Genomic DNA, 27,212 nt, shown 5'->3' with positions numbered 1-27,212 from the left:
CCAACCCTATTTCTTCTTTAAATGACAGGCACTACCACTTCTCTGGGCTTGTTTCACCATCTGTAACACAGATGAGAGGAGAGGGGTGGTGGAGGAAGGGTACATCAATAATCTCTAGCTCTTAAATGATGGGATCCCATCACTCACAAAGGGGGAAGAAGACACGTTGCCAGCGCCTACATTGGAATGGCTAGCAGACTTCAACTAAAACCTTACCAGAAGTATTCACTCATCAAAGCAGAAGTATAAAATACTTAAGCCAAATGAGAAGACACAACAGAGGACTGGATCCAAATGCAAATCAAACTGTGGGTTACCCTGTCCAAGAAGCACTACTTAATATAGTTTTGAGACCACAAAACCAGCCTATTATCTAGCAGAAAGCAAAACAACCAACCAGCCCCTCTGGGCCTGAACCAATGTGACACAGAAAGCTCAGAGCGGTGGGAGGTCACTGTCACCAGACCTTCCTCACCCCAAGAGATCTCATGATTCTAGCCCCATACTTGAGCTTGAGAGTCTCCTATTTTGTTTTTTCACACAACAGTGAGAGAATCAGAAACCTTAGATTATATGCTAACACACGTACAGGAAGTAAAAAATGACTGTGATGGATATAGCCGTAACTTATGTATCCAAACAGGTGTTTTGGATTTGAATCCTAAAAAGATTCAAGAGCTCCAAGCCAAAAAAGCAGAAAAGATTGAATGAGGTTAAAAACAGATTCACTATTTCTCCTAATACGAGAAACCAGAGCTCTCTTTAAGTGTCGCACCGTCCTTTACCATGTAAAGAAAACAGCACAAACACCCATATACCATATCTACCACGCAGCCCAAGAAACAGAACATTACCGAATGCTCTGAAGCCCCGAGTACCCTGCCTGATGGCATCCCTTTCCCTCAGGCCCATGCCAGAGGCAAGCACTAGCCCAAATTTGCATTAAATCATTTTCTTGTTTGTCTTTATAGTGTTACCTTATACATTGCCGTCAGCACACAGTCACTAAGAATTCTAACATCAAAATAACAGAAGTGCTTCCGTCCTTCTCCACGCCATCTCTCTGGAAACTCAATGCTCCTCGTGGGGGAAATGAGTGGGGATTCAAAGGCGAGGACGGTTACTTTAAAGGAGTTCTCAAGTGAGCCCAGAGGTTCCCTGGGACCTCCTCGGGAAGCTTTCAGGGCTGCACAAGTCCCTCCTTTTCCAACCACATACCTGTGAGCCCAGATCAGCATCAGAGCGAATGAGAAACAGCTCTGAAGACCCAGCGTTCTTCTGTTAAGTCAGACATTAAAAAGATTCGTAAAAATGTAAAACAACGCATCTCATCTCACTGACTTTTTATTTTGAAAAATGTAGTTATATTTCATAAAACTTATTTATATTGACATGTAATGAGATTACTGATATTTTTAATGAGTTAATAAGGAAGTATTTTTAAAATTTCATAATAGAAGTGGATTTAAATTACAACAAAAAAATCCATGGCAATGGCTATGGGAAGTACTTTGTTTTGGTATAAAGTGTACCAACTACCAAAAAATGTCCCAAACTGACACTGTGATAGTAAACTCTTTGGGATGGCAGAGAGGGCTTTCAGATGGTCTTCTGTTTTGTCTGTAAGGCGATGGTCATTCTTTAGTCCACAGGCGAGAGGTGCACACACAGGTGGCACCAACAGTAACCTTGAACAAGAGCTTATATTTTATGCAAAGGGGGGCTCATGTAAATATCCACCTGTCCTGAGAACCTGTTAAACTTGATTCATTCCATCTATAACCCACCTCCAAAACTGTTAGAAGATGTTTTTCACCATAAATTAGTCAGTGACTAGGGTCCTAAACATGAGATAAGCGACTGGCAGGGGAGTTGGGGTTTTCTCCGGTGGGCAATGAGAAACCACCAAAGATGTGCCGACAAACCACCTATCCAGAACGTCTCAGTCCCGCTGTCCTTGGATTTGTAGTAGAAGCAAAAGTCAGGGGATTTGGCGCCAGGTCTGAGTCTGTGGGATGTAAGCAGGTCACTTACTCTCCTGGGTCTTGGCTTCCTTCTCTGTAAAATGAGAGAGCTAGATGGATGCCATGATTTCTTTAAGTCTTTCCTTCTCGACAGTCTGTGAAAACCCCAAGCAACAGAAACCACAAGTGGCGTTCACTTTGCCTCCAAAGTATCTCGTACAGGGCATGGCCGAGTATCACCATGGGTTCCTGCGCTGTAAACAGTCAACAAGCACCACAGCTACAAGGTAACTAAGGAGGAAGAGGGGAACAGGAAGAGGAAGTAGAAAAGTCCAACACAGGACACCCCGGATGTGTTAGTCCAGATTTCAGGGGCCACAGGTGGAACTTATGAACACCACCAACATAAAAAGAGAGAGAACCTAATTCTTTAGGTTTAAAGGACAGGACTACAGCTGAGTGATCAAAGGAAAGGTAGCCAAGGTGAAAAAGGACAGACCCAAAGCCAGAAGCAGTATTCCCGGGGCTCAAACAAACCCTACTTCTCTACAGACCACAGAATTGACTTCATGTACAAAGGCAGCTAAAAGAGATATCAATTCACCAAAACTGTTAGAGATAATGATATAAAAAGGCCCGTGAAGTGCACTGAAATCATACCAGGACCACCGTCCGGAACAGCAGCTTCTAGCTTTAAATCTATACAGAACTAGCTCACATTCGTAAGATGCTACTCATATGCCAGGCAGTATTCTAAGTGCTTTGCATGCCTTAAAGTTTACACCCTCACAACCCTGCAAGATAGGTAGTATCACCCTTATTTTACAGATGTAGAAATTAAGTCACAGAGATATAAAGAAACTTGCCCAAGGTCTCAGAGCAAGGAAGTAACAAAACCTGGACTTTTGACCCACTCTAACACGATGTCAGTGATTCACCTCAGCATTTTTTCCATATGAACACATTTTAGTTTCTGTCCTGTTTGCTTGCCATGTGTCACATTTTCACTAAAGTGGAAGGGTAGGTGTGGGATGGTCTGATGAAATATAATACGTGCTGAGATGGGGAGTTGCACTGTTGATGGCGGAGCCCTGGAGAGATGTCCTGCTCTGAGCAACGGCAAGCAGGCTGCTTCCCTCATGCATGCTGTGTGTGGCCATCTCATACTCACACGCGTGGGTGTCTCATGTACACACTCACTGACAAGGTCCATCTAATCCCCTCACCCCACAGCAGCATGCAGGTTTACCTGTGACCTGACCGAAGGAAGGGCTGCTGGAGAGCAAGGCCAGAGCTTGGAAGGAGAGGCTGACCCATTCCTCACCCTGGCAGACTGAAGCAAAGCCAGAGTTGAAAAGCAAGGACCCAAGGAGGGAAGGGGTTTTTTGTTTGTTTGTTTGTTTGTTTTAAAGATTTCAACTGTAAAGTCTTGCAAAAACTTCTCACTTCCATTAAGACCAACTGACTCAGGGCATGTCCGCAGATGCTTAATTTTAAAGCAGAACAGGCAATGATTTCAAGAACTCATCACTCAGTACCGTCACAGATACATTTTATTTTTTAAATGTGTAACAGTCACATTTAGGTGGCTCTAAGGTCAGAAAAAATTGAAATCCTGGTATCATTTATTTACCATGTGTGTGACTTTGCACAAGTTATTTAATCTTCTTGAGCCTGTTTTTCATTTGTAAAATGACATAATAATACCACCTACCCCTAAGTTTGTTGACAGAATGCATATAAAGCGCTTACGCAAAAAAAAAAAAAAAAAAGCGCTTAGGCACAGTACCTGCTGTATAGTGAGTATTCAATGTTATCACTTATTATTATCAATAAAAGAACATTAGTTTGATCTATAAACCTGGAAATAACCCAATTGAAATCAGTGTTAAAATGGGATCTCTAACCCCAAACAATAAATGTCTAACTCAGTTAAAGACCCACTTGCTAATTCAAGGGACGCCTTGTTTATCTTCCATCCAGCACAGTGTGTACTCATACGCTGATTACAAGTTAGGTGTTAATTATTTCATAAAAGTTTCTTCAGATCACAAAGCACTAAATGCCTGTGGCCCACTAAAGGGCTGGACTTTTAAGCTCTGTTCCTTTTCATGTCCTAGGTTCCAAGCTCTTCCCGTTCTTTCTCCGCTTTGAGTTGTTTCAAAATTTATTAGTTCAGGACATCTCCTACAGGAGAAATGGACTGTTTCTTAACAGCTGCTACATTCTTGTCTCCTTTAAATCACTGAACAAAAGACAAAACAGCTGTAAAACTTAATGAAATGAACTGCAGTGAAGAGTGAACTACTTTTCCAAAAAAAAGACACCAAAACTAAGATGGCACATTTAAAGCTTCTCCGTAGCAAGACACCAAAGACAAAAGTAGAGATACACAGCAGACTGAGAGAAGAATGAATGTAAAAAGAATGAATGTCAATAAGATAGAAAGAAGTAGTCCAGTTGGGAGTAGAGAGAGGGAAAGCAGGGATGTGAGTAGGTTACTCACAGAGAAATAAATACAAATTGCCAGTAACCATATGAAAAGATGTCCAACCTCACTATAATTACAGTAAGTTGGGGATCTTAAACACATAGAAGTTGTTGTATCTTGTGGAGCCATCGGCCATCTTTACTTCAGAATTACTTTAGAAAAGTAATTTCTGTTCCCATATTTCAAAAGCTGGACAGAAAAGTCACTGTGACAATCACCTGGCATTTCATACGCAGTCTCTCATGGGTTCATTCTGATCTTTTACGATGACCAGTACATCACTGAATAGCCCCAAAGTTGTGTCCATTTTAAGGTAGTTTCTTTTCCCCACTTTCTCAAGTGAATACTAACTACCCACTTCCAAGAAGCTCATAAAAGTCTTGGCATATTCGCAAGAGTTGTGTTACACCCAGACAAGATTCAAAGATCATAATTAAGACGTATTTAGCTAAAACAACCACTATAATATTCTGTTCCAGAACACTGCATATAGTGATTTAAATTTTAAAAACAATTAGTGTTACCTTTCACCAACACACATTTCAGACAGGTGTGCATGAAATCTGTGGTGCTGTTTTTTTAAATTTTATATTTAAATATCAGTATCTTAAGTGATAGACTTGAAAAAAATCCCTCTGTAATTAATACAAAAAATAAAGTAGCGTGGAATAGTATTGTACGCATTGGCTACAAGTTAGTCAGGAGTAAAGATTTCAGCTCTGCTTTTGAGCTGAATAACTTTGGGGCAGGTTACTTCTAAGTCTCTCTCTTTTTTTTAATTGTAAAGGGAGGATAATATCTCTAGCATAGGTTTGTTACAGTTTCAACTGAGATAATAGAAAGCATCTGGTGTGGTATTTCCCACATCAAGCAATTTCATAACAGACAATATTTTATGTTTTAATATTTTCTCTATCAATTCAATGTCAGTTCTGCTAGGCATTTAAGTATGTCTGTATAAGATATACATATAGATATCATATATCAACTTTTAAAATGTAAATACTTAGTCTTCCCATGAATCCTCTAGCCTCACTTCCACAGGACATAGACGTCTATGAATAACCACTTCTCACACTATTATTTCTAGAACCTTCTCCAAGCATGTTGTCAGCTATCTGAAAGGTAATAAGTAATGAAAATGAAAATACTGAAAGCACAACCCCAATTTTCACACAGAATAGCTTCGGGAATCATTGCTATATATATAATTTCAATAATTAGGAAAAATAAGCCCAGAGGAAGGCCTTGAATACAACATCAGAGAAATTACCTACCTATACCACAACTGACTGAAGCTGCCTGACCTCGTCACACTGCGGTATTGCTCATGGACAGGAGTAAATTACATTATGCCCTGTCAACTCTAGTTGAAATGGTCTGAGCAACCCAGGGCTGAGATAAGAAACAGGTGAAATAAAACACTGAAATCTTCAGCCCATGGCATTTGTGGTCACTTCTCAGCTGTCCAAAGCTCTCTCTGTCATGTGCTCAATCGTTCTATTATGATAACTGAGAATTCCTGGGGAAAATTTAGCAGATCGTTAAGTTCTTATTTGTTCCATAATCTCCTTCTAGGATATTATGCCAGTCATTTTTACTGATTAAGTCTTTCTACATAGACAGAAACCTTGGCCTGTTACTGCAGTTATTTTTGAAGCATTTATTGAGAAACTCCTTGCTGCCAGGAACTATTCTTTGTTGTACTTAAGAAACAAAAGTGAATAAGGCAAGAAAACTATCATGGTACAACAAAATACCTGTTCATTACAGGAACCTAAGATAAATGGGAATTCAGAAATCTAGTCCTACTAACTGCCTTGGTGAGGGGAAAGCTAAGAGACCTGGAGAGTCTTGAAGGATGAGGAGGTGTAGAGAGTGAGAAGAAGCCAGGAGAAAGTGACGTGCAGAAACGGAAGTGTGACGAGCACAGGGCCCTGCAAGGAGCAGAATGGCAATTATGGAAAGAAAGGTGTCAAGTCACGGAAGGGCGAGAACTGGAGAAGTGTACTTTGATCTTGAAGAAAACAGATGACAGAAGGGCATTTTTGCAGAAATATATTAAGGGGGAGGGGAGACAGATTCAGCCTCTCCAATACTTTTCTCCTTTGGAAAGCCTTTTAGCCCAATAAAAAGGCCCTTTAGTTCTACAGTTTGTACACAAATACTATGAAATGCTTTTTTAGAACTGGAGTAAGCACTGGAATTTTAAACTAATAGTCAAAAGGGGCCTGAAATATCGGAAGTGAATTTCTAACTAACCCTCTGGTTCAAAGTAGTACATTTGAAAGCTCCCATTGCCAAGTAGCTGTTTATGATGGCTCCTTAGTTGTATTTATTCAGCTGGAGTACAATCTGATCTTTACGAACCACGTATTTGGTAGGGTTTGGCTTTCTTCTATGAATTGCATTTTGGGTAGATTTCTTTTTTCTAATTTTGTAGGAAAAATGAGAATGCATATTTTTATTATGAATTCCCTTGATGCCCAAAGTCAAAAGATGTATTCTATTTGATTAGGGGTCTGAAATATGATTCGGAGGTCATAACATCTCTCAAATAAACATTTCCCTGTCAGAGTTGAGCTCAAATGTCTCTTATTTTTGTAATCCCCAAAAATACGAAAATGCCACGTCTACAGAAGTTTGTTTGACAAAGCCAATATTCAGTGGATTCAATTTAGAAAACTAGCAGAAGAAAAGATCTCAAGTTTACGACACTGCTTTCTGTGGGCCCATCTGCCCCATCACCACCGCCACCACCACCAAATCAGAGCTAGGATTCAATTACAATGACAGGGTAATGTTTTCAAAAGTTTCAGATCCTCATTACAAGGTGTAATATTAATATAACTGCATATCAAACTATTGAGCTTTGACCAAGACTTCCATTCCAACTTGCTTCTGTTGGCCTGAAAAAGTAGAAACAAATCCAGCATCGGACTTTGGCGGTAATCTTCCTTTTCTTCAAGGCTAGGCTTCTGAAGCCAAACATAACACATGGAAGGAAGACTGTTCCACGTGTGCATTTCTCAGTAAAAATGCTCCAGCATAACAGTGTTTGAGCAGGATAGATTGAGAATGCCTGAGTGATCAAATGACCACATAAAATAAAATGCCAAGGGTGTCTTTAGAAGAATAGGAAGAAACCCCACTACTCCTTACTACCCTTTTGCTCAAGCTAGTATTTTGAATCATAAAACTACCATTTTTGTAGTTCAGAAATAGCTGAAATCAACTACTTTGTGTAATTCAACCTACCACTTGGAAATTCTGCAGAATTAAAGGTAATTTTGCCACATTTTTTCTGTTGAAGATCTAACCAGTATTTGCTTCTTAAAAACATTATGGAAGAGTAGGCTTTTGGAAAGAAGGGTATCAAAACTCATATAAAAACAAAAACCGAAATTTAACCTATAAAAAAATGTTCTAACAATTAGAAAAAAAGCTAAATCAACCTCCTAGGAAGATGTTTTCTAAATAGTCTGTTTACTAAATATCTGCTTTTATTGTTTTCCCAAGACTCTCTAATCGTCACAAATTTTTCTTAGAAAATACATTTTTCTATAGACAGGAAGAAAAGAGGAAAGAAAGAGAGAGTGCTGGGCTCCTGCTGGACAGGAAAAGGTTAATGAGAAATTTAGGCCTCAGCTTCCTCATTTCAAAGGAAGGCCCTTCATCAGGTGATTTCTAGCTCTAGCACTAACAATTTATTGCAATTTGGGGTAACAGACCATATTCTACCTATATCCACTTGCATTTTATATCATCCTACTGCCAGCTCATAAATAATTTCACAGCCTGTAAGGAATAGCCATTAACTGTTATTGGACCTCAACCAAAAGGATAAAAATCCAACCCCCTTCAATATACATAGCACATGTTTTTGGAGAGGGACATTTGCACGGGCTAGCACACACTAAAAAATTCCTCTGCTCCTCTTCTGTGGGTCCTAGTCACACCATATAACAGTCAACTTTGGTTCTACTTCTCCCAGTTTGATCTCCTACAACGCAAATCTGTTTGGAGATGTCCTGTTAAAGGAAACAACTGAAAAGTTTGGGTGCTGCCCTTAAACAATCTATACACTCTCATCTCAGAGTTCAAGCAATTGCTTCACTTCTATTTTAAAAACAAGCACATTTTGCACAAAAAGCGCTTTTAAATGTTCAAATGTCAAAGCATTCTAATAGGCATACTAAAAAAAAAAAAAAAAAAAAAACAACAACAAAAAAAAAACCTTTAATGGTTTCTTTACTCAAATACAAGAAAAATAAATGAATTATTTCCAAAGGAAATCAGATTGCAAATTGGCAGTCTCGACCCACAAACATGTTTATGTGGCCCACACAGTATTTTAAAAATATTTGATCTGGTTGCCAGCATTTTCAGATGAGGAAATTTCACTTCAAACTTTAAATGTCCATCTTCTCCTGAAAACCCGAAAACGATGGCACCATGAAGGTCCTCATTTCACCAGTAAGAGCCAAGAGGTGGCCTGTGCTTGCCCATTTACAGCCGTTTGAGGATCTGAGCACTGTCCCTTTTGGTATTTTTCTCCCTCAAATAAATAAGCGAAATGATGAAGCTCACCCAAGTCAAAGATGGTTTCTGGATTTCTCTTCCTAACTCTTACCATGCCAAAACTCATTCAACCCAGAACCAAACTGAAGCCTTCCAAAGCCATGTGAGAAACCATCGACCATGAACTATATTAAAGAGATTACATAAGGGAAACTTCTATCTCTTATTAACGTTATGGCTATACTAAGTTAAGCATTTTTCTAACTGCAATAAAGTGGAAGCATTAATTGAGATCTAGATGATATGAATTTTTTATTTTCTTTTTCAAGATGTGTTATGGCTAAATTTAAATTTTGTCTAAATCTGTAAGCTTAGTACATTGAAAAACCCGGCTACCATGTTTCCCTGAAAATAAGACCTAACCAGAAAATAAGCCCTAGCATGGTTTTTCAGGATGACATCCCCTGAACATAAGCCCTAATACGTCTTTTGGAGCAAAAATTAATATAAGACCCGGTCTTATTTCCGGAGAAACACAGTACTCTTACTAATCTTGTACCCTCTTTGCTGAAAATAATTGCTATCATTTCCTAATAAGGTCATAGTCATTTCAAAAGCCTTAATAGTTTCTTGTCTCTACCCTGCATGAAAAGGACTGAGCAACTGATTTGACAAAACACCTTCCTAAATCTTGTTCTCAGCCCCACCATGGATTCAAATACCGCTTGTCAAGTGGAGTTAAGAAGGCTCATTTCAAGGGAGTATTTTTAGCAAAAATGGAATAAATCTTGAGTCCTGGTACCATTAACAGGAAGGGTGTTAACCAACTGTACACTATCTCCATGGTCCATGGAATAAAAGCAAATGGAACTAAACTGCAGTGTAGATGAGAAGATTACACGGAGCTGTTCCCTGGCTCCCAGGACCGCGGCTAACAGAAGACAAGGGAACACAAAGGGCAGACACTACTGGAGACTTGGCCACGGAAAAGGAACAACAACCTGTCGCAACTATAGGTTTGCCATTGTTCAGAATGTTGCTGAAATTTGTAATAGCTCTTCTTCTAAAGCATATTATCTTTTCCATCAATAGGATAGCGGCGCCAAGGCCCGGGAGCTTTTCTGATGATACAAGATCCTTTTACCATCACAAATTCATTCCCCTTAGAACCTGAGATCCTAAGTATAGGATCCCAAATTTAGAATATACGTATTCTGCACTCTATCATAAGGAAGAAAATCATTATTAGCTCCTAAAGTCAACCACAAAAGCACAGCAACCATTTTGCTTTATGTTATGAAAAAATTAAAAAAGGTATTTTTAAATATCATGGTGCAAGCATTATTTCCCTCAGTGTGTCCACATGACCAAAATGTGCTTACTACAAGAGTTTCTTTTATAAAGAGAAATACAGAAAACAAACAGGCATTTCCTATAATAATCTACACCAGTAATAGGCATAAATTCTCAGCCCAAAAGATAACATTTCATAAATGACTTCTTTATACTGGTTAATTATAAAAACATTTCTCTCCAACATGAATATTTATAATACCACAAGTAGATTTAGAAATAACCTCTCTGCTCTAAAAGAGGTCATGAGAATCTGCCATTTTAAAACCTAGGTAGGAGTGACGTAGAGCTGCAAGTCTTAACTCAGCCAGTCCATCAACCTGGCACGTGTGGTAGAGCAGAAACCATGGGGCCACTCAGTGTGTGCTCAAATCCAGCTACTACTCTCCAGAAATAAGTGTTCCAAGGAGATTGGACTAAAAATGATCCTCAGCTTGCTTTCTACTCTTTAAAATTCCTACGACTCTATAGCACTGCTGGCATTCAGTAAAGCTTGATGATAAATACTGCATATGGATAATGTTTAAATGTTTAAATATTTAAACTATCCATGAACCCAAAGTTCAATATAAGCACAAATAAGCGAGGCCTGGCACAGTGACTGTTACATCTCTGGGCTCAAGCTGGACTTTTTATTATGAGGATGATGGCGATGTAATATTTCAAGCACACAGAATATCACTCATCTATGTACTCACTACTTATGGTCAAACTGTATCTTTTACCATCCATATCCTATACGTCAAGTCTTTATTTTAATCACAAGTACATTTGAAGATCCCTGAGTACCTCTCCCTGGTGCCATTCCGCTCCCTCCTCCAGCTCCCAGCTTAGCTCTTAAAACAAAATAAGATAAGAATGTGCCCGGGATTTACTTCAAAATAATATGGAGGGGAGGGGGGGAAGTGGAGACAGGAGGTTGGAGAGAAGGGAAATAGAAGACGTAACATTGGGTTGGGTGGGAATGTAGGATATATCACAGGGAATACAGTTAATAATATTGTATTAACTATGTGTGGTGTCAGATGGGTACTAGACTTCCCAGGTGATTAGTCTGTATAGAATATAAATGTCTAATCACTATGTTGTAACCCTGAAACTAATATAATATTGTATGTCAACTGTAATTGAAAAATAATTTTTCTAAAAACATTTTTAAAAAGATTGGATGAGGTAATATGATAGAAGTGTTCACTATACCTTCTCTCTACTCTTGTGTATGTTTGGAATTTTCCTTAATAAAAAAGTTTTTCTAAAAAATGTGAGACAGAGAAAGGGAGGGAGAGAGAGAGAGAGAGAGAGAGAGAGAGAGAGAGAGAGAGAGAGAGAGAGAAGGAGATCAGATTATATCTACTTCCAGACTATATCCCTAAAGCTTCAATATGGTAGCCACCAGCCACATGTGACTATTTAAATTTAAATGCAAATTAATTAAAATTAAAGAAGATAAAACACTTAATTCTATAGTTGCATCAGCCACATTTCAAGTGTTCAATAGCCACATACAGCTGGTGGCTGCCACCATATTGGACAATGCAGTAGCAAAACATTTCTATCACCACAAAAAGTTCTATCTGACAGTGCTGTTCTCCATTTGGTAAGAAGAGGACACACCCAATAGTCAGAAGACTTGGCCCGAAGATCTGCACTTTTCGTCTTGGGAAAGTCTTGAGTGTGGATAATCAAATAAGTGCTGAAGCGGTTGGGTGAAGAAGAACATCTAATCAAAACACCTCGGTTATTGTGAAGATCAACTTCACCCCCGAAATCTAATCACGGAAAGTATGTGGATTGCACAACTTCAGTGAGGACATCACCGCAGGGTGTGCCATGAGTTTAGTGGCCAAACCAACGTGCAAATTAGCAGGAACGTACCAAATGTATATTTAAAGACAAGAAAAAAATCCTGAAAAATAATTCCAGTTTTAGTTTGAGAAATGGAGAAGTCACACATTTCAGCTTCCAATTTGTTAAGTTTTCTCCTCCCACTCCTTTATTTTGGAATAGAAAAACAACTTTCTACTTACTTTTTTTTAACACTCAATTTTCTCACAGTTGGGATTAAAAATTAAATCCAATTGCTGATGGGAGATATCTAAGGATAGCTGAAATGAACTATTTGAGCCAAAAAGTCAAAGCACCTGAATACAAATATCCAGGCAGGCTGACTATGAAGGTTGTGGTCCACGTTTTCATCTACATCTAATGAAACAGTTTCTCTTTCCCAGACAGACTGAGTCCATCCTTGAATAACACATACCTCGTGTATGTGTGTCCGTGTGTGTGTGTGTGTGTCCTTGTATATACCTCAGAGAGAATATAAAAGATCACAAAATAACCTTGACTTTCCAAAATGAGATTATTTTGCTATACAAAATCATATTCTGGACTAAGAGAAACTGATGAAACACGCAATGTTTCTAGCATCCTTTCATCTCTTTGAAATCGGGGGAGAAACAACACCTAATAACCATTTACAGAAGGTATAAAAGAAGTTAAATATGTCAAGTGAGTTATCTCTCCCAGAAATATTTGTATCTCAATTCAGGAAAAACCAGTTAATTCTCAACCTCTTTTTCCCCATTTACCCGTGTGGGATAGCTATCTATACACAATGCTTCCCAGGCAGAGAACCCATGTATTAGAATATGGGAATAGGGGAGCAGAAATTGGGGTGAAGGATTGTTTTGTGACAAAGTCCCTTTACCCAAGGCTATTAGGAACAGGTGTTGAATAATTTATCTAAAAAGGCATTTGAAGACTGGGATTTTAAAAACAATAGTATAACCTACACATTTTATTTCACCTTAAAACATATAAACATACATTCATTCACCACTTTTTTGACAAAGGTCCAAGGTTATTTTCATTGTAATGGATCAGAGGAATCTCAATTGGAGGTGTCTTTCTAGCAGAAACCCATAGGCACCACCCATGATGTCCAGTTTATTTCTTTCAAGTGGAGCCAGAAATTAAAGGAATTTCAGTGCAAAAAATTTTCTCCAACTTTTAATAATTGTCTTACCATATTCACAGCAGTTTCACTGTAGCAAAATTTTCACCTTTATTAAATCTTTCCAAAGCATCTAATTTAGAAGCAACTTTATTTTTGTACTTCTATTTCATAAATTTACATAACATTATATTAAATTATGCAATTATGATGATTACTACAACTGGCATACACAGGTTTGGAAGCAAACCAATGACCCAATAAGCACGGGTACTTGCTTACTGATCCAGTAAGCGTGGTGGGTACAGAAATGCATGTGTCCTAGTCCACTCGTCAAAAGCATTTGGCATATTGTGGGCCGTCGTATGCTTTGAAGAGGGAATGGAGTGCACATATTAATCTGGCAGAGATTTCGAAAACATTCCCTCCAGATTCTGATAAAATTTTTCAATTTCCTTTTGTGTGCCCTCTTTATCCCAGCCGTAAGCCAAAAGAATACATTTTTTAACTGTAGTTTAGGAGGAAAGAAAGTGGGGTTATCTTTATAGCACTCCTCAAATTACACTGCAAAAAGGGAAGAGAACAGAAATAAAATGGGTCCTACTCTCCAAATTCTGAATTAAGCTCCCGATCCTGACTAAGAAAAAGGGGAGGGCAGAACAGCGGTTAGAAGAGCCTGCCTGACCAGACCATCCCCATCATGGCAGTGGAACGTTATCTGAATCTCAGACCTCTCTCCACACCTGAATTGTCGGCTTCTTAAAGGGGAGCTAGGTCTGATACTTACGTAATTCCAACAACACGGAGCACACCAGAAACGCTGAAGGCCCTAAAATATCCGATGGGTTGATTATGCGCCATCTTGAACAAGGCTGCTAGACTCACGGTGAGAATGACAAACATGACTTGGTAACTCACGCCTGGACTCAAGACTGATTCCAAGAGTTTGAACCTTAGTGAGGAGGAAATCCATGTGCCCAAAAGTAGATTTGGTTCTAGTTTGGTTTGGTGGCGAAGGAGAAGGAATATGGTTTAGACATCTTCACACATGCACGGTGCCCAATGCTTGTTGAGGTAAAGAATGGGAAAGAGGAAGACGCTTCCAGGGCTAAGAATACAAGTTCTTCAAGAAAGAGAGTTAGCAATAATTAGCCGTGTCTCTAACTCCACAATATGCCGACACGAAGTCCCCGAGAGTCCTCATCACCCTCAGCCTTGACTGGGTTATAAAATCCAACTTAGTCTCCAGGTCTCTTCCACACAGCTTAAAAGCCAGCATTGGAACAGCAGCTAGCGGCAGCAAATGAATTCTTAGTCATTTCAATAGCTGAAACCTTATCTTAATTAATTTGTCAGCCTTAAGGTCATAAAATACCTTAGAATTTTGGTTTCTGAATGGGGCCAATTTGATTACCAACAACTAAAAGATTTGCTTAGAGGGCTCCGAGATAAAACTGTGCTTCAACTGAGGACCATTCAACATTCCCCAGGAGAGAAGTGATTAAGAGGATGGGAAAGTATTTGAAAAGGACGAGGTATGTAATAGATAAACAATTAAGTCATTCCAGCAGGCGGAGGTATAGTCTTAGATTACCCACCCCCACAAGAAGTCAAGCCAAACTTTAAGCGGTAGAGCAAAGGTGACAAATTTGGAGAGAACTGGAGCAATGAATCAGTTTGGTTTATGCAGTTTCTGAGGTTCCCTGTTACACTATTCGAAGCTGCCTCTGGGCTAGGCTCATACAAAGGTGAACAGATGATTTGAACAATTATCCTAAGAACTCTCAGGCAAATATTTAAATTAATCTGGGCCCTTAAAATTGCTTACTATTATTAGTTAATTAATATTGTTTCAAGAGTTATTACCTCATTTTTTCTAATCTATGCAGACAGTGTATGCCCCAAAATTTCTCTGATTTTTCTCAGAACAGTTTTAAGCTTTGGCCCAAGTTCATAGCTCATGTATCAAAAACATATTTCCCCCCCATATTCTCTGTATCTAGTTTCTAAGATATATAATACATAACTGACCTGAAATGGGTAAGTTAAATAAGTTCTAGAACTAGGCACTAGGCACTCAGCAACAAGCACTTCCATCCTGAGAGAATGTGAGAGTTCCATGTCACAGAACTAGAAATGAAAATTATAGAAAAGTTTAGGTGATGTGTCCAGCTTTTTCTTTTCTGAGTCTAATTTTTACAACAATTTAAGTCTGTCCTCCAGTAAGTTGTAAAAACCTGATAAAAGGTCAGTTTGTTCTGAGCATATTTTTTTAATGTCCAGAGTAACTTGGTATGTTACAAAAGTAACATTCATGCTCCCTCATTTGCATAAGGTAAAAGAAGCGTCCCAAACCAGGAAACGAGGTGTTCTCACCTACAGTCCCCCAAAATGCAGGGGCCTGAGACAAGGACATGCATGCGTGTAGCTATTTTGGGAATCGATCCAGAGGGACGGGAGTGGGGACTGGGCCCAGTGAACCAGGGAAGGACACACAGCCATCCTAAGGGTAGCTACGGAGCTACCCCCTGGGGGCTGGAGCCCATTTGGGACCCTCTGAGGAGCCACACAGACTGCATCGCAACTCTCCAACTTTGTGACCAAAGAGAGAAGTATTTATCCACCAGCTTCCAGCCCCTCAGCCTAGGGTTGGCCCACGGGATGGTAACTCCCTTGGACATCCAGATATCTGCATAGGTCAGAAGAGCGAAGCAGAACCCAAGTGGTGACAGAAGAGCCGCCTGGCGCAGAAAACTGTAGACAGGTAGACACCTGCCTAAAATTTGCATGGCAATAGCTAGACCAAAAGGTAGACTGAGAAGACGTGGGCCAGCACAAGTCTTATCCAACTCATCCCAAGGATCAATTTCCACCCATCCAACCAAACGTTTATCAGTAGGGGGTACACAACAGTCGCCTCCCTGAAGTCGGTGATAGAGGCTGAGGACACACGAATGTGCGCAAGGCTAGCAGAACATACTCGTACTGCTGATGGTAATGACATTCACAACAATTATATTTGATAATCCCTTTTTATTTAAAAAACAAATTAACTTAAAGAAAAAGGCAGGGGTGGGGGAATCACTGCTACAGGAATTCAAAAACAGGAATTCAAAAAATTGAAAGGTGGAGGCTTCAAGAAGAGAGTATATTTGGTCTGCGACTAGAAAAAGGGAAGACTGTGCACTCCACATGTGGGAGGGGGGAAGGGGCAAATGCTAACTTCCTCCCGGGTGGGGTGGGATGGCAGTTCTGTTTTGAGCCCAATCTTTGGTAGAACGCCGTTAGTATTTCAGTATTTGTTTCCCTTTCACAGAGGACAAATATTTCCTGCATCATTGTAAGCACTTTGTATCCTAACTCATTTAATCCAGTGAATCTTTGAGGAAGGTACTGTTATTATTTTACAGATGAGGAATGTGAGGTCCACAAGGTTAAGTCACTTGCCTAAGGCCCCAAAGGAGCTTAAATGGCAGAGCTGATACCCTAGAACCCCAGCAGTCTGGCTCCGGAGCCCACATTCTTGCCCAAAATGCTATATATTACAGCCTCTCAGTAGAGAGAAAACAAAGCACGGAAAAGAAGGGTACCATCTGATGTGTCTGCCTTTAGGAACAGACGGGCTGGGAAAGCACTGATTTGGAAACATCCCAAGGGAAATAATTCTGTCACGCAGCTGGAAGTCCTAATGGCCTCAAAACCATTTCCCAGAGAGTACAGTCCCAGAGCTGGGCCAAAGCGAGCAGCACAGAAGGTCTTCCCGAAGGTCACCACCCATCACTTACTTGGTGCTGATGCTACTGCAAGCTCATTGTGAGTAAACAATAGGAATAATCAAACTCTGCCTTCTATTCATTCAGGCGCTCTCTCTCTCTCTCTCTCTCTCTCTCTCTCTCTCTCTCGCTCTCGCTCTCATTCTACCACATCTAGCTAGAATCAGAATAGGACAAACAGAGTGAGAAAAATCATTACAAACAGGGAGACAATTTTAAAAAATAGTAAAGACCTCTGGCTCTATAGTAGGTTCTCTGACTAGGAAGGTATGGTGAACTCTTACTATTCAACATATTCCCTACCCCTCCCTAGGGAAGGATTTACTTCCCAATCCTATGGCCCTCAAGCTTGGCCCAGTGACTGGCAGAGCCACTCTTTGTAGAAGGATGATTATCCACCTCCATCCTCTTGAATTTGAGTGACCATTTGCTGTGGCCCGTTAAGTCTGTATGGAAGCTGGAAAAGTCAGCTCAGGGTTTAGCATGTCTCTTTTTCCTCTGCCACCAGACTGTCAATGTCCAGAGAGAGGATGCGCCCTCAGCCTGGGTCGTGAGGCTAATACAGCGTGGAAAAGAGCTCAGAGGACTGAGTGAGAAATAAACTGCTGTGTAAGCCACCAAAACTTGGGGCCAATCTGTTACCTCAGCATAACTTATACCAACTAACAGATACAGATGGTAGGTCTGTATGCAACTGGTTCCAGAGCCATTGCTTCTAAAGCCTCTCTCTCCCACTAACTGGCTGGACCAAAGTAGGTAGGTGACCACGTTTTTGTGTCTCAGTTTCCTTCTCTGTTATTTACTTCTCGGGAATGTTTTGAGGATAAACTGAAATAACTGTCTTTATAGTAACTGAATCAGCTCCCCTTATCCTTTGTCATCTCCCCTCTACTCTCCTGAATCCTGAAGAATTATACTCGGCAGATTTTCAGGGTTTTCTATCAACCAATCGCAAGAATCTGAGACAGCCTAAGTTGAAGGACAAGGGGGACAGAATATAAAATGTGTAAAGAGCTGTGTGGTAAACATGCATGTCTTGAACAACGCATGCATTCTGCTCTCTCCCCACACGCCCCGCCGCACGTCTGTCCACTCTCTCTCCCCCTCCTGAACGCGACGTAACAGCCACACCGGATTTCCTTGAGAGGCTCGGCCTCGCTTCCAGAGCTGTGCATATGCTGTTCCCTTGACTTGGAACACTTTTCCACCTTGCTTTCCTTCCTAAGTTCTATTGCTTATGCATCCTTCAGAGAAATCTGATGACAGCAGCAGTGATGGCAGCTCAAATACTCAACCTCATAACCTCTACACCTGCACAGAGATAGTACACAGAACTATCTGATAAAGCAGATGGATGAAAAAGTCAAGAATGATGATCGATGTATGAAGCTATTGAGGGTTGTTTTGTTCTTAAATTTCTAAACTACCTACATTATGATTCTTCTTTAAGAAAAAAAAATAGAAAAGTCAAAAAATCAAATTCTTCCCAAAGGAATGTTACTTAATCATCAAAAACAGGGAAATACATTTTATGTTATATATATTTTTATTACAATTTTCTAAATGCAAAGAAAAAGAAAGGCAGGAGCAAAGCTCCCTCTTGGGTACCAAAGACATACTTTTTGGAGCATGAAGCCCACCTCTCCACCGCGGCCCGTCCTTCCATCAACATATCACACTGTCCACATGGTCATAGCTCAGCAGGTGGACAGAATTCATCCACACAACTCACCTTGCTGCGTCCTCTGAAATGAGCGAGGAACACACTCATTGGCCCAGATCTTTAAAAGGTGCTCTAATGCCATGGCTTTGGTCATATCAGAGAACAGACGCCTGATTTTCACCACAGGCCATGCCACAGACGATGCAAATTGGATTTTAGATCACCCAGCAAATTCTTTTTAGAAGCCCGTCTGTGTCACCTTAGCCCAAGTACTGTTTTTATGTTCAACAGCAGCTGCATTGATGGGCTGCCAGCAGGCCTGAGTGGGTCAGGAGAGGTATTGTTTAGCTGGAAGGGAGTTTTCTGTCAATCTGGATTTAAAAAAGGGGGGTATCAATTATATTGTAAAGTAGGTCTCCTTGGGGAAAAGGATAGAAGCTACAGATCTGCTGGGTCTTTGTTTAAATCATGGTTCGGCTTCACTTACCCCAATTGAGACAGGTCTGGCTGTGGCTATGAAAGACAGTTCCCAATAAATGATAAACTCCAAGAGCAGCTGCTACCCCCCACCTCGGCCCCAACCAAGTTTAAGGTCCTAGAAAGAGAAACACAGACAAAAACCTCTGATTGTAGCCTGCTCCACAGGGAGTCTAAGCTCTAAGATCATTATCAGCTGTGGCATCATCAGTGGGTATAAACACTGGGTCTTTTGGCAATCGATCAAAGTAGGCCATCCAAATCATTCATTCCATTGTCTGGACAGACACAGAGTGGTCCCTTCGAATCTGTTTCCTTCATTATATGAGTGTCCAAACAGTCAGACCGGGTCCACCCAGGCACACAGTTTGGTTTCTAAGTAGCAGTTTACTTGAGATGGGTTAAGCTTGCTGGTGTAAACCTCCAAAGTTGATGAAAATACACTAGCAATCTAAGAGCTGTTATATCAGGCTAGTGATATGGGTAGTTTTATTCTTTTAATCAGTTCCCAAGGTCTGTATTTCACTGTGATGTAGACACCTCATTTTTAAAGAAGATATTTTAAAAGATAAAAAAAAAATAATCTGCAGTTTTCAAAAGATTTAAAAAGCAGAGATTACTGCCCGTCAAACACTTCTCGGATTCCTTAACAATTGCTTATAGAGCCCCAGTGCATATAATATATATCACTGATTAAGGAGTTTTAAGCTTTAACAATCTCTCCTAGATGGCAGCCCCTTTATCATTTGGATGGCCATCTCCTGGACCTTTTTAAGCTCCACTAATCTTTCTCCAGGTACAACGGCCAGAACCCTTCAGGTGGGGGCCACATCCTCAAGTCTAGAAATGGCACTTTCACAACAAGGGAAAACAACATTTCACTGTCAGTTCCTACTTGACTCCTGCTAAACACAAACCATATCTTCAGGAACAGTCTACAATGATCCTCAGACAGATAAGATCCTTTGCCAGCATCATAACTGTCGACTCAGCAATAGGGACCTAATTCCCTTTATCCCTAAATGGCTTACATATGCCACTGAAGTTTGTCACTTTAATACACACGGACAGTAAATCTCTCAGAAAATAAAACCTCCAGGTAAAAAGGGAATTTCTCTCTTGTGCATACATATATCCCCAGCACCTGGCACGTGGGAGGTGCTCAATAGTGTTAACTGAGCGAATGAATGAACTTGGTTTTCCATTTCTTTTGGCTCAACAGATAGAACAATTAAACGTGCTTCTTGAAGTATATCACAGAGGAATCTCCACCACTGGAAAAGTTTAAACACATACCTTCTTAGGGATAAAGTAGGAAAGATTTCTGCACAGAGGAAGAGACTGAACCAAATGAACTCTAAAAGTCTCTTTCAACTCCTAAATTCCATGATTGGAGGAACACCACACTTTAAGAGAGAGTGGATCAGCTACATAAAGCCTGATTCCCAGGTAGAATAAATTATCATTCTCTTTTAAAATAAAGATAATAGCTGCCCTGGGACTTGGATGCAAAAATACTAACTCAATCCAAAATATGGACACATCCCTAGGGGAGAAATGCTCTTGCTAATCACCAGTTACTCTGGAAACCGCAAATGTGCTTCACCGTCTTCTCTGAGCCAATCCCCAAAACCATGGGAAAATGGATAAGCTGGGGTTCGAGATTAAATGGAAATAAACAGTACCACACTAAACTGAAGCTTCTGTTTTCCAGTCAACAACAAATCCATTTAAGAACCATCTGAATTTAGCCTTGAGGTTTAAATGGTTATAACTGATATGTACTAGGCGCCCCCTTATCTGAGGGGTTACCCTCCGAGACACCCGGTGGCTGCCTGAAACCTCGGGTGGTACACATATGCCTATGATACAGCTTAATTTATAAGTTAGGCACAGGAAGAGATGAACAATAATAACTAATAATAAAATAGAATAAGAATATACTATGATAAAAGTTATGTAAATATTGCCTCCCAGCAAACTAGCACGGATTTCTTTTTCCTTCTTCACAGTTTCATGGATAGAAGATTCATTCTTACCATAAATCTTAGCAACCTCCGCATAAGATTTTTGTCTTTTCCTTATTAAGTCAAGAATTTTTACTTTTTCACTTAAAGGAATCACTTTATTGTTTCTCTTTGGCAGATCCCAATTGCTAGCATCACTAATCTTGAGCTCTAAGGCCATTATTAAGTAAAATGAGGTGACTTGAACACAAACACTTGATCTGATAACCCCCATGGCTGCTAAGTGACGAATGGGCAGGAGTGTATTCAGCCTGGATATGCTAGACAAAGGGGGACAAAGGAATGATTCACATCCCAGGGTGGGACTGAGCAAATGGCTCATCATCATGCTACTCAGAATGGCGCGTAATTTAAAACGTATTGTTTATTTCTGGAATTTTCCATTTAATCATTTCAGACAGAGATTGACCATGGGTAACTGAAATCTCAGAAAGAGAAACTGTGGATAAGGGAGGACTACTATAACCACTTCATAAAATAGAAAATACTGCATTTGACATGTAAGGATATTTGCCCGGTAAAATATCATATTTACCTGGAATATCACATTAAGATGTTCAAATTCAAGAACATCTAAAATTGAAGGCAAATTATCTTGATTGAACTGTCCTTCAGTCTGGATGGGAGAAGCACTTTGTAGGGAAAGAAGACATGCTCATGTTTCCCTAAACAATGTTTTAAAAAATCTAATGCTAAAGGAATAATTAGGGAAACTCCACTCACATATAAATCAACCTTGAAGTGATTCTCCTCTGCACACCGTTTCTTTCTTTTGTTCTAATCAGTGGATACGGTAACAGGAGGAGCAGAGAATTCTAACTGTGAAGGATGCAGCAGAGATCCTTTGGAGCTATGTTTGGAGAATCTGCATTTACTGGAATTGTTCTGAAGACAAATTGCAGACACCACACTTGAGGCAGTAACCCAGTGAACAAAGTAAAACAGTGCAGCAATGCCTTGGAAATGTAGGAAAAGACTTCAACTTCATAGTCAATTCCTGATTACCCATACCACAACTCAAAGAAAGTCTTCTGTTTTTCAACTGGAAGTAATTTAATTTTAATTCCAGTGACAACAGGGAATGTGCAGAGAAAGCAGTTACCTCCTCTGTACACACACTTTAAAAAATCTCCCCTATTATTTGAATGAAAGGTCTTAGACAAGAATTCTGTGGGATTAAGCTCACATCTGGTTGGCAGACCTGGTGTTGGATATGATTATGACCACACAACTAAATCTTAAATCCACATGCTGTTTCTATTTAACTGACATATATGAACTAACTAATTTATAGAAAATGTGCAGCAAATTATTTCTTCCACCTCCCCCATGCCTCAAGAATGCACCAGCAATAGGTATTACTGAAAAAGACACCCCCCCCCCCACACACACATCTGCATTCCCAGATGCTCTCCAGTTATCTAAAGTCGATGTTATTTCAGTTATCTGAATCTGTACCCTGGAAATAAGTATTTTGAGGGGTGCTTTAACCAGATAAACTTGACCTCTCGGGACCTCAATTTTCTCACCAGAAAAAAAAAAAATTTAGCCCAGAGACTACAAATTCCCTCAGTAACAACTCTCTGACCACTAATTATCAAGAGCATAATTTGTGTGCGAGAGACTATCTGAATTCTTAAGAGTATGTCATTAAATATTAGAGTTTAAAACGCCTGAAAGACCCACAGTTAGACTTCAATATGACCACTGCACATTTTCTGACCACGGAGAAAGTCTCTGAAAACACCTCCGCAGCAAAGCACCAAGCTGAGTTAGAACACCCAGAGAAACCCTGCGAACTGCTCGGGGGCGCCGCAGGTTGGGGGGCGGGGGGGAGCGGGCAGGCGGCCGTATCTGGGGAGGAGTTAGGAGGAAGAGCGGGGAGTCTGAGAGCACAGCCTGCACTTCTGGGGTTTCCGTGCTTCCAGTATCTCCGAAGGACTTTCGTCTATATCTACAAAATCTCTCAAGCCACCACCTGCAGCTACACAGTTGTGGGAAAGGGAAGAAAAGGAAAAGGAAAAAGAGTGGGTAGAGCGAGAAGAACCTCGCTTGAGGCGCCCCCAAAGCCGATGGGGCGAAAGTGGACTTTGAACTTCGACAAAGAAATGGGGAAAGAGAAAGAAAGAGGACTCCGCCTTTCCCACCCGGCTCTAGTCCTTTCACTAAAAAGGAAAGGCCGCCGCCTCCCCTCCCGTCCGCCTTTCACCGCGGGATGCGAAGCCCAGACTGAAACCGCACCCGGGAAGTCCCGCCGGGTCTGAGTAGCGCACAGTCTTGAACCCCAGGAGGCGCGGCCCCTGCCCCGCCCGCAAACCCAGGGCGGGAGCATCGCCCTCCCTCTCTCCCTCGCTCGGGGCCGAGGGGCAGCCGATTCTCCACGCACCGCCCTCCCTTCCTCTTCCTACCGTCCCCGCCTCCTCGGCACGCCGCCCCCGGCCTTCCAGCCACAGAGCATTTTAATACCTCCACCCACCCCGACAAGGGGGCCTTTTGAAAACTTTGTCCACATCCTGGGCAGGGCCCGGTCACCCGAGTGGGTGCCTGAGGGTGTCCGGGATCTCACAATGCACTGGGAAACCACCACGGAAATCCCACCCCTTTATGTTTGACCCGCTTCTACAGCCGAGTGACACACAGGGTTTGGGCTAACCATTCCCATGCCCCAGTGGCCCCTCGCACGCGGGTGCCGGGAGGAAACCCCCGCACCCGGCGTCTTTCTCGACTGTCACGAGAGAAAAGGTGTGCGCGGGGAAGAGAAGCAGCCGAGAAACACCGTGGCTAAAAGAATCCTTTTAAAGGGAAAATAGGAGAGGGGTCCTTTTTCTCCCACATCCCTGGAATCGGGGCGCAACAAGGCGGCGATACACTGTTGCATCACGTAATAGCCGACCCTGGGGGTTCCTCGCCTTCCCCTCAGTCCCAGACGCGCGCCCAAATTCGTGCACACACCCACACCCACACCCACAGCCGTCTCAGTCCGGAGCCCCCGCCCGGGTCCCCCAGACTCTCCCCCGGCACCCGCCCGAAAGTGGGGAACCACCCAGCGCCGGAGGAGCAGCGGGCGAGGGAAGCGAGGCCCCAGCACTCACAGACGGTCTCCCCACGGCCACGGCCATCGCGGCTGCGGCTCCGGCTTTGGCTGCGCGCGAGTGCTCTCCGCCAACACTGGCTCCTGCTCTGGCTCTGGCTCTGGCTCTGGCTCCGGCTCCGGCTCCGGCTCGCCTCCCCCGCGCCTCCCTAGCGGCTGCGCTCTGCTCGCACCCGGCTCCCGCACGCTGCCAGCGGCATCTGCTACCCCCCACGCCACCGCCCCTCCAGCTTTATTAGAGCAACATGGCCTCCCGCCTGGAAGGGACCATTTGCTTCCCCAGAAAGGGGTGTGAGACTGCGCGCCAGAGCTGAGGCGGTGGGAGGGAGGATGGTGGGTGGGCCTCCAGCCAGGGTCAGCAGGCTCAGGCCTCAGGGTTTGTCCTCCCGGAATGTGGCTGTCGGCCCCTAAGCGACCCTCTCCGGTGCCATCGAGACGCCCCCGGCCTAGGCGCTGCCCGCCTCCCCCAGCTCCACCACGTACTGGAGTCCAAGTAAAAGCCGGGGCGCGGAGGACCCAGTCCCGGGTCCCGCCACGCGCTTCGCGAAGCGAGCTGCTAGAGGAGTAAGAGACACTGGGGCAACACAGGTCCGCGGGGACAGCATCTCGCGGAAAGTTAGCCCCGGGCAAGTACGCCCCACCCGGACGAACCGGCTTGAAAGGGGTGCGGGCCATCAGGGAGAGCGGTGGGCGACTAAGGTGGGGGCTGGGCCGACCCCAACTAGGGAAGAGTTGCCCCTACACGGTTCTCTTCTTAAGGGAGAAACTGAAAGGCCGGCAGCTGGAAGCTGTCACTGAAGCGCGAGGCCGGGTGGGGGACCACAATGTAGAGGAAGCGACCGTAGTAGCTGCTGCTGTGGACTACCAACCACCGTCTGCTTGAGAGGAAGAGGAGGACGCCCCCCCTGGAGAATTAGGGCAGCTTTGGACTGCCCCAGAGCGTGGGGGCCGCGGCCTCCCCGGGTGTAAAGAGAGCCCGGCGGTCACACGTGGGGACTTAGCTGATTTTATTTGATCGCTGGAGACAGACCCAGCGACCCAGAGGCACGCGTGCGGGGTTGCAGCTGGGGCGCGCGGCTGTGGCCCCAGGCTGGTGACTGTGGAGTCGGTGTGACTCCGGGCGCGTGGGACTGGGAAGCTCCTTCGCTGTGGGGAAGGATTTTTCCAGCAGATGCTGGGGTGTGACTGTGTGACTGTGTGGCCGGCCGAATGGCAGGGTCCGGGTGCTTGCCGGTTGGCGCAGCGCAGGGGCAAAGGCTGGGCGGCTAGGTGTGTCAGGTGCTGTAGATTCCCGCGGCCCTTCTTGGGGTCGGGGAGGAGGTTTACGACGACAAGGTAATTGAGGATAGCGACCGGTCGGGGGCGGGGAACCAACTGGAGTGCAGAGCGTGGGGAGGCGATAAAGGGCTGTGATCAGCCCACAGGATTGCGCGCTCAGGGAAAACCCCGGCCTATTGAATTAGGTAAAAGACAAACTGCGTTTTTAGACTGGGGCGCCTTAGAATCTGACCTGAGACTGCCAGCAACCAGGTTTCTTTGGGTCTTGCGTTTGCCCCTCCCGCCGTCTCTGCCCGGGTGGAACTCAAGATTCGAACGCGCCTTTGGCTAAGAGTGAGTGGCTTCCGGGCGCGGGTCTGACAGCTGCGAGGCAGACTCTGGGTTGCCCCAGGAGGGACCGAGGAGCTCAAGGCCACCCAGGCTGAATTCCACGGAAAGGACGCGGGTGGAACCACCAGGGATGAGAGTATGATGCAAGTATTCTGAGTGAAAGAAAGATGAGGGGCTACGAATGGGGGGACCTCTTGAGTCTGGGCCAACCCAGACTTGCAGGACACTAACCTCTTCAGTTTGGACCAATTACTGCCCCCTAGACATCAGATGTTTTGAAGATAGGGGCCACCATTTTATGTCAAGCAAACAGTAGGGGCTCCGTAACCACTGAATGAAGATTACTAGGTGAATGGATGCTATGTAAAGGGTGTAGGGAGAGAAAAATACTTGAATCTGCTGCTCTCTGTATCTCGACATTCTTCTGTTCCTTCTTCCATAGGGAGGATTAGACAGAGGGACTGCCCAGGGACAGGAGGTCTCAGGAAAACCCTATGAAAAGACTGTTCCACAGGCTGCCAACCCGATGTAAGGACAACTGCAATCCAACTCTACATTTTGTGTTATATTGACCGGGCCAGACTGCAGGATTTAATTAATTGCTTCATTTTTATTTCCTTATTTTGTTTGTAAATGCTTATGCTGAAAACAGCCTATTAAATTATAAGAATGTGAATTCCTTACCTTTCTGGGTAGATTAATTTATTCTCATTACAAAAGTTTAAAGTCACTTATTCCAAGATCTCATCTGTTTGAGGAAATACTTTTAGGACAAAATTGTTACAGTTTATCCAGTTTCTGCCTGAATTTTTTCACCAACTAGTAGCAATGCCTTAAATTCCCACTTCCTTGTCTTTTGGGGGCAGGTAGGCATAGATATGTTGTAATTACTTTGGGCCATCAAAGGCTATTTCAAAATGTCAGTTTTCATTCTGAAGTTATTTAATATTCTACAACTAGTCTACCTAGATTTCAAATCCTGGCTTTACCCTTTCACAGTTGTGTGATGACTTTGGGCAAATTACTTAACCTTTCAGTGCTTCAATTTTCTCGTTAAAAATCTGTTTAATAATAGTTCCTCCCTAAAAGGGTTGCTAAGGGATTAGATTCACTTTCTAACTCTGTGCCGGCACTGTGCTAGGAACTAAAAATGTTTAAATGAGGATGCCTCTCTGACTCTTAACCAACCAGTGCACCATCTGCTGAAAGACAGATGTTTAAGCAATGCTGATAAATAAGCCAAATCCTAGAATAGATATATGAATTAGGGATTTTTAAAGCACAGTAGAAG

General features: G+C 42.6%; 1 protein-coding gene and 1 long non-coding RNA gene across 11 annotated transcripts in view; one reads left to right on the top strand and one right to left on the bottom strand.

The window, feature by feature from the left end:
* SEPTIN11 (septin 11) overlaps positions 1-24,539 on the bottom strand; it is a 95,018-nt gene extending 70,479 nt beyond the window's left edge. For 8 of the 10 annotated variants that reach the window (XM_033105397.1, XM_033105400.1, XM_033105405.1 and 5 more), the window contains exon 1: positions 24,315-24,506. In XM_033105397.1, the coding sequence (XP_032961288.1) occupies positions 24,315-24,341 (27 nt within the window). In that variant the 5' untranslated portion in view covers positions 24,342-24,506. Of the gene's footprint in view, positions 1-24,314 lie in introns of all 10 variants that reach the window. The other 2 variants (XM_033105403.1, XM_033105395.1) reach the window with 2 other exon arrangements.
* Positions 24,540-24,634: 95 nt separating this feature from the next.
* Positions 24,635-26,597, top strand: LOC117021963 (uncharacterized). The gene is made up of 2 exons (XR_004422967.1): positions 24,635-24,977; positions 26,364-26,597. It is a non-coding gene; the product is annotated as an uncharacterized LOC117021963 (long non-coding RNA).
* Positions 26,598-27,212: the final 615 nt, after the last annotated feature.

Source organism: Rhinolophus ferrumequinum, chromosome 5 (assembly GCF_004115265.2).
Source record: "Rhinolophus ferrumequinum isolate MPI-CBG mRhiFer1 chromosome 5, mRhiFer1_v1.p, whole genome shotgun sequence".
NCBI classification, from domain to species: domain Eukaryota; kingdom Metazoa; phylum Chordata; class Mammalia; order Chiroptera; family Rhinolophidae; genus Rhinolophus; species Rhinolophus ferrumequinum.
The sequence above is the reverse complement of the archived record's forward strand: the minus strand, read 5'-3'. Positions and strand labels throughout refer to the sequence as shown.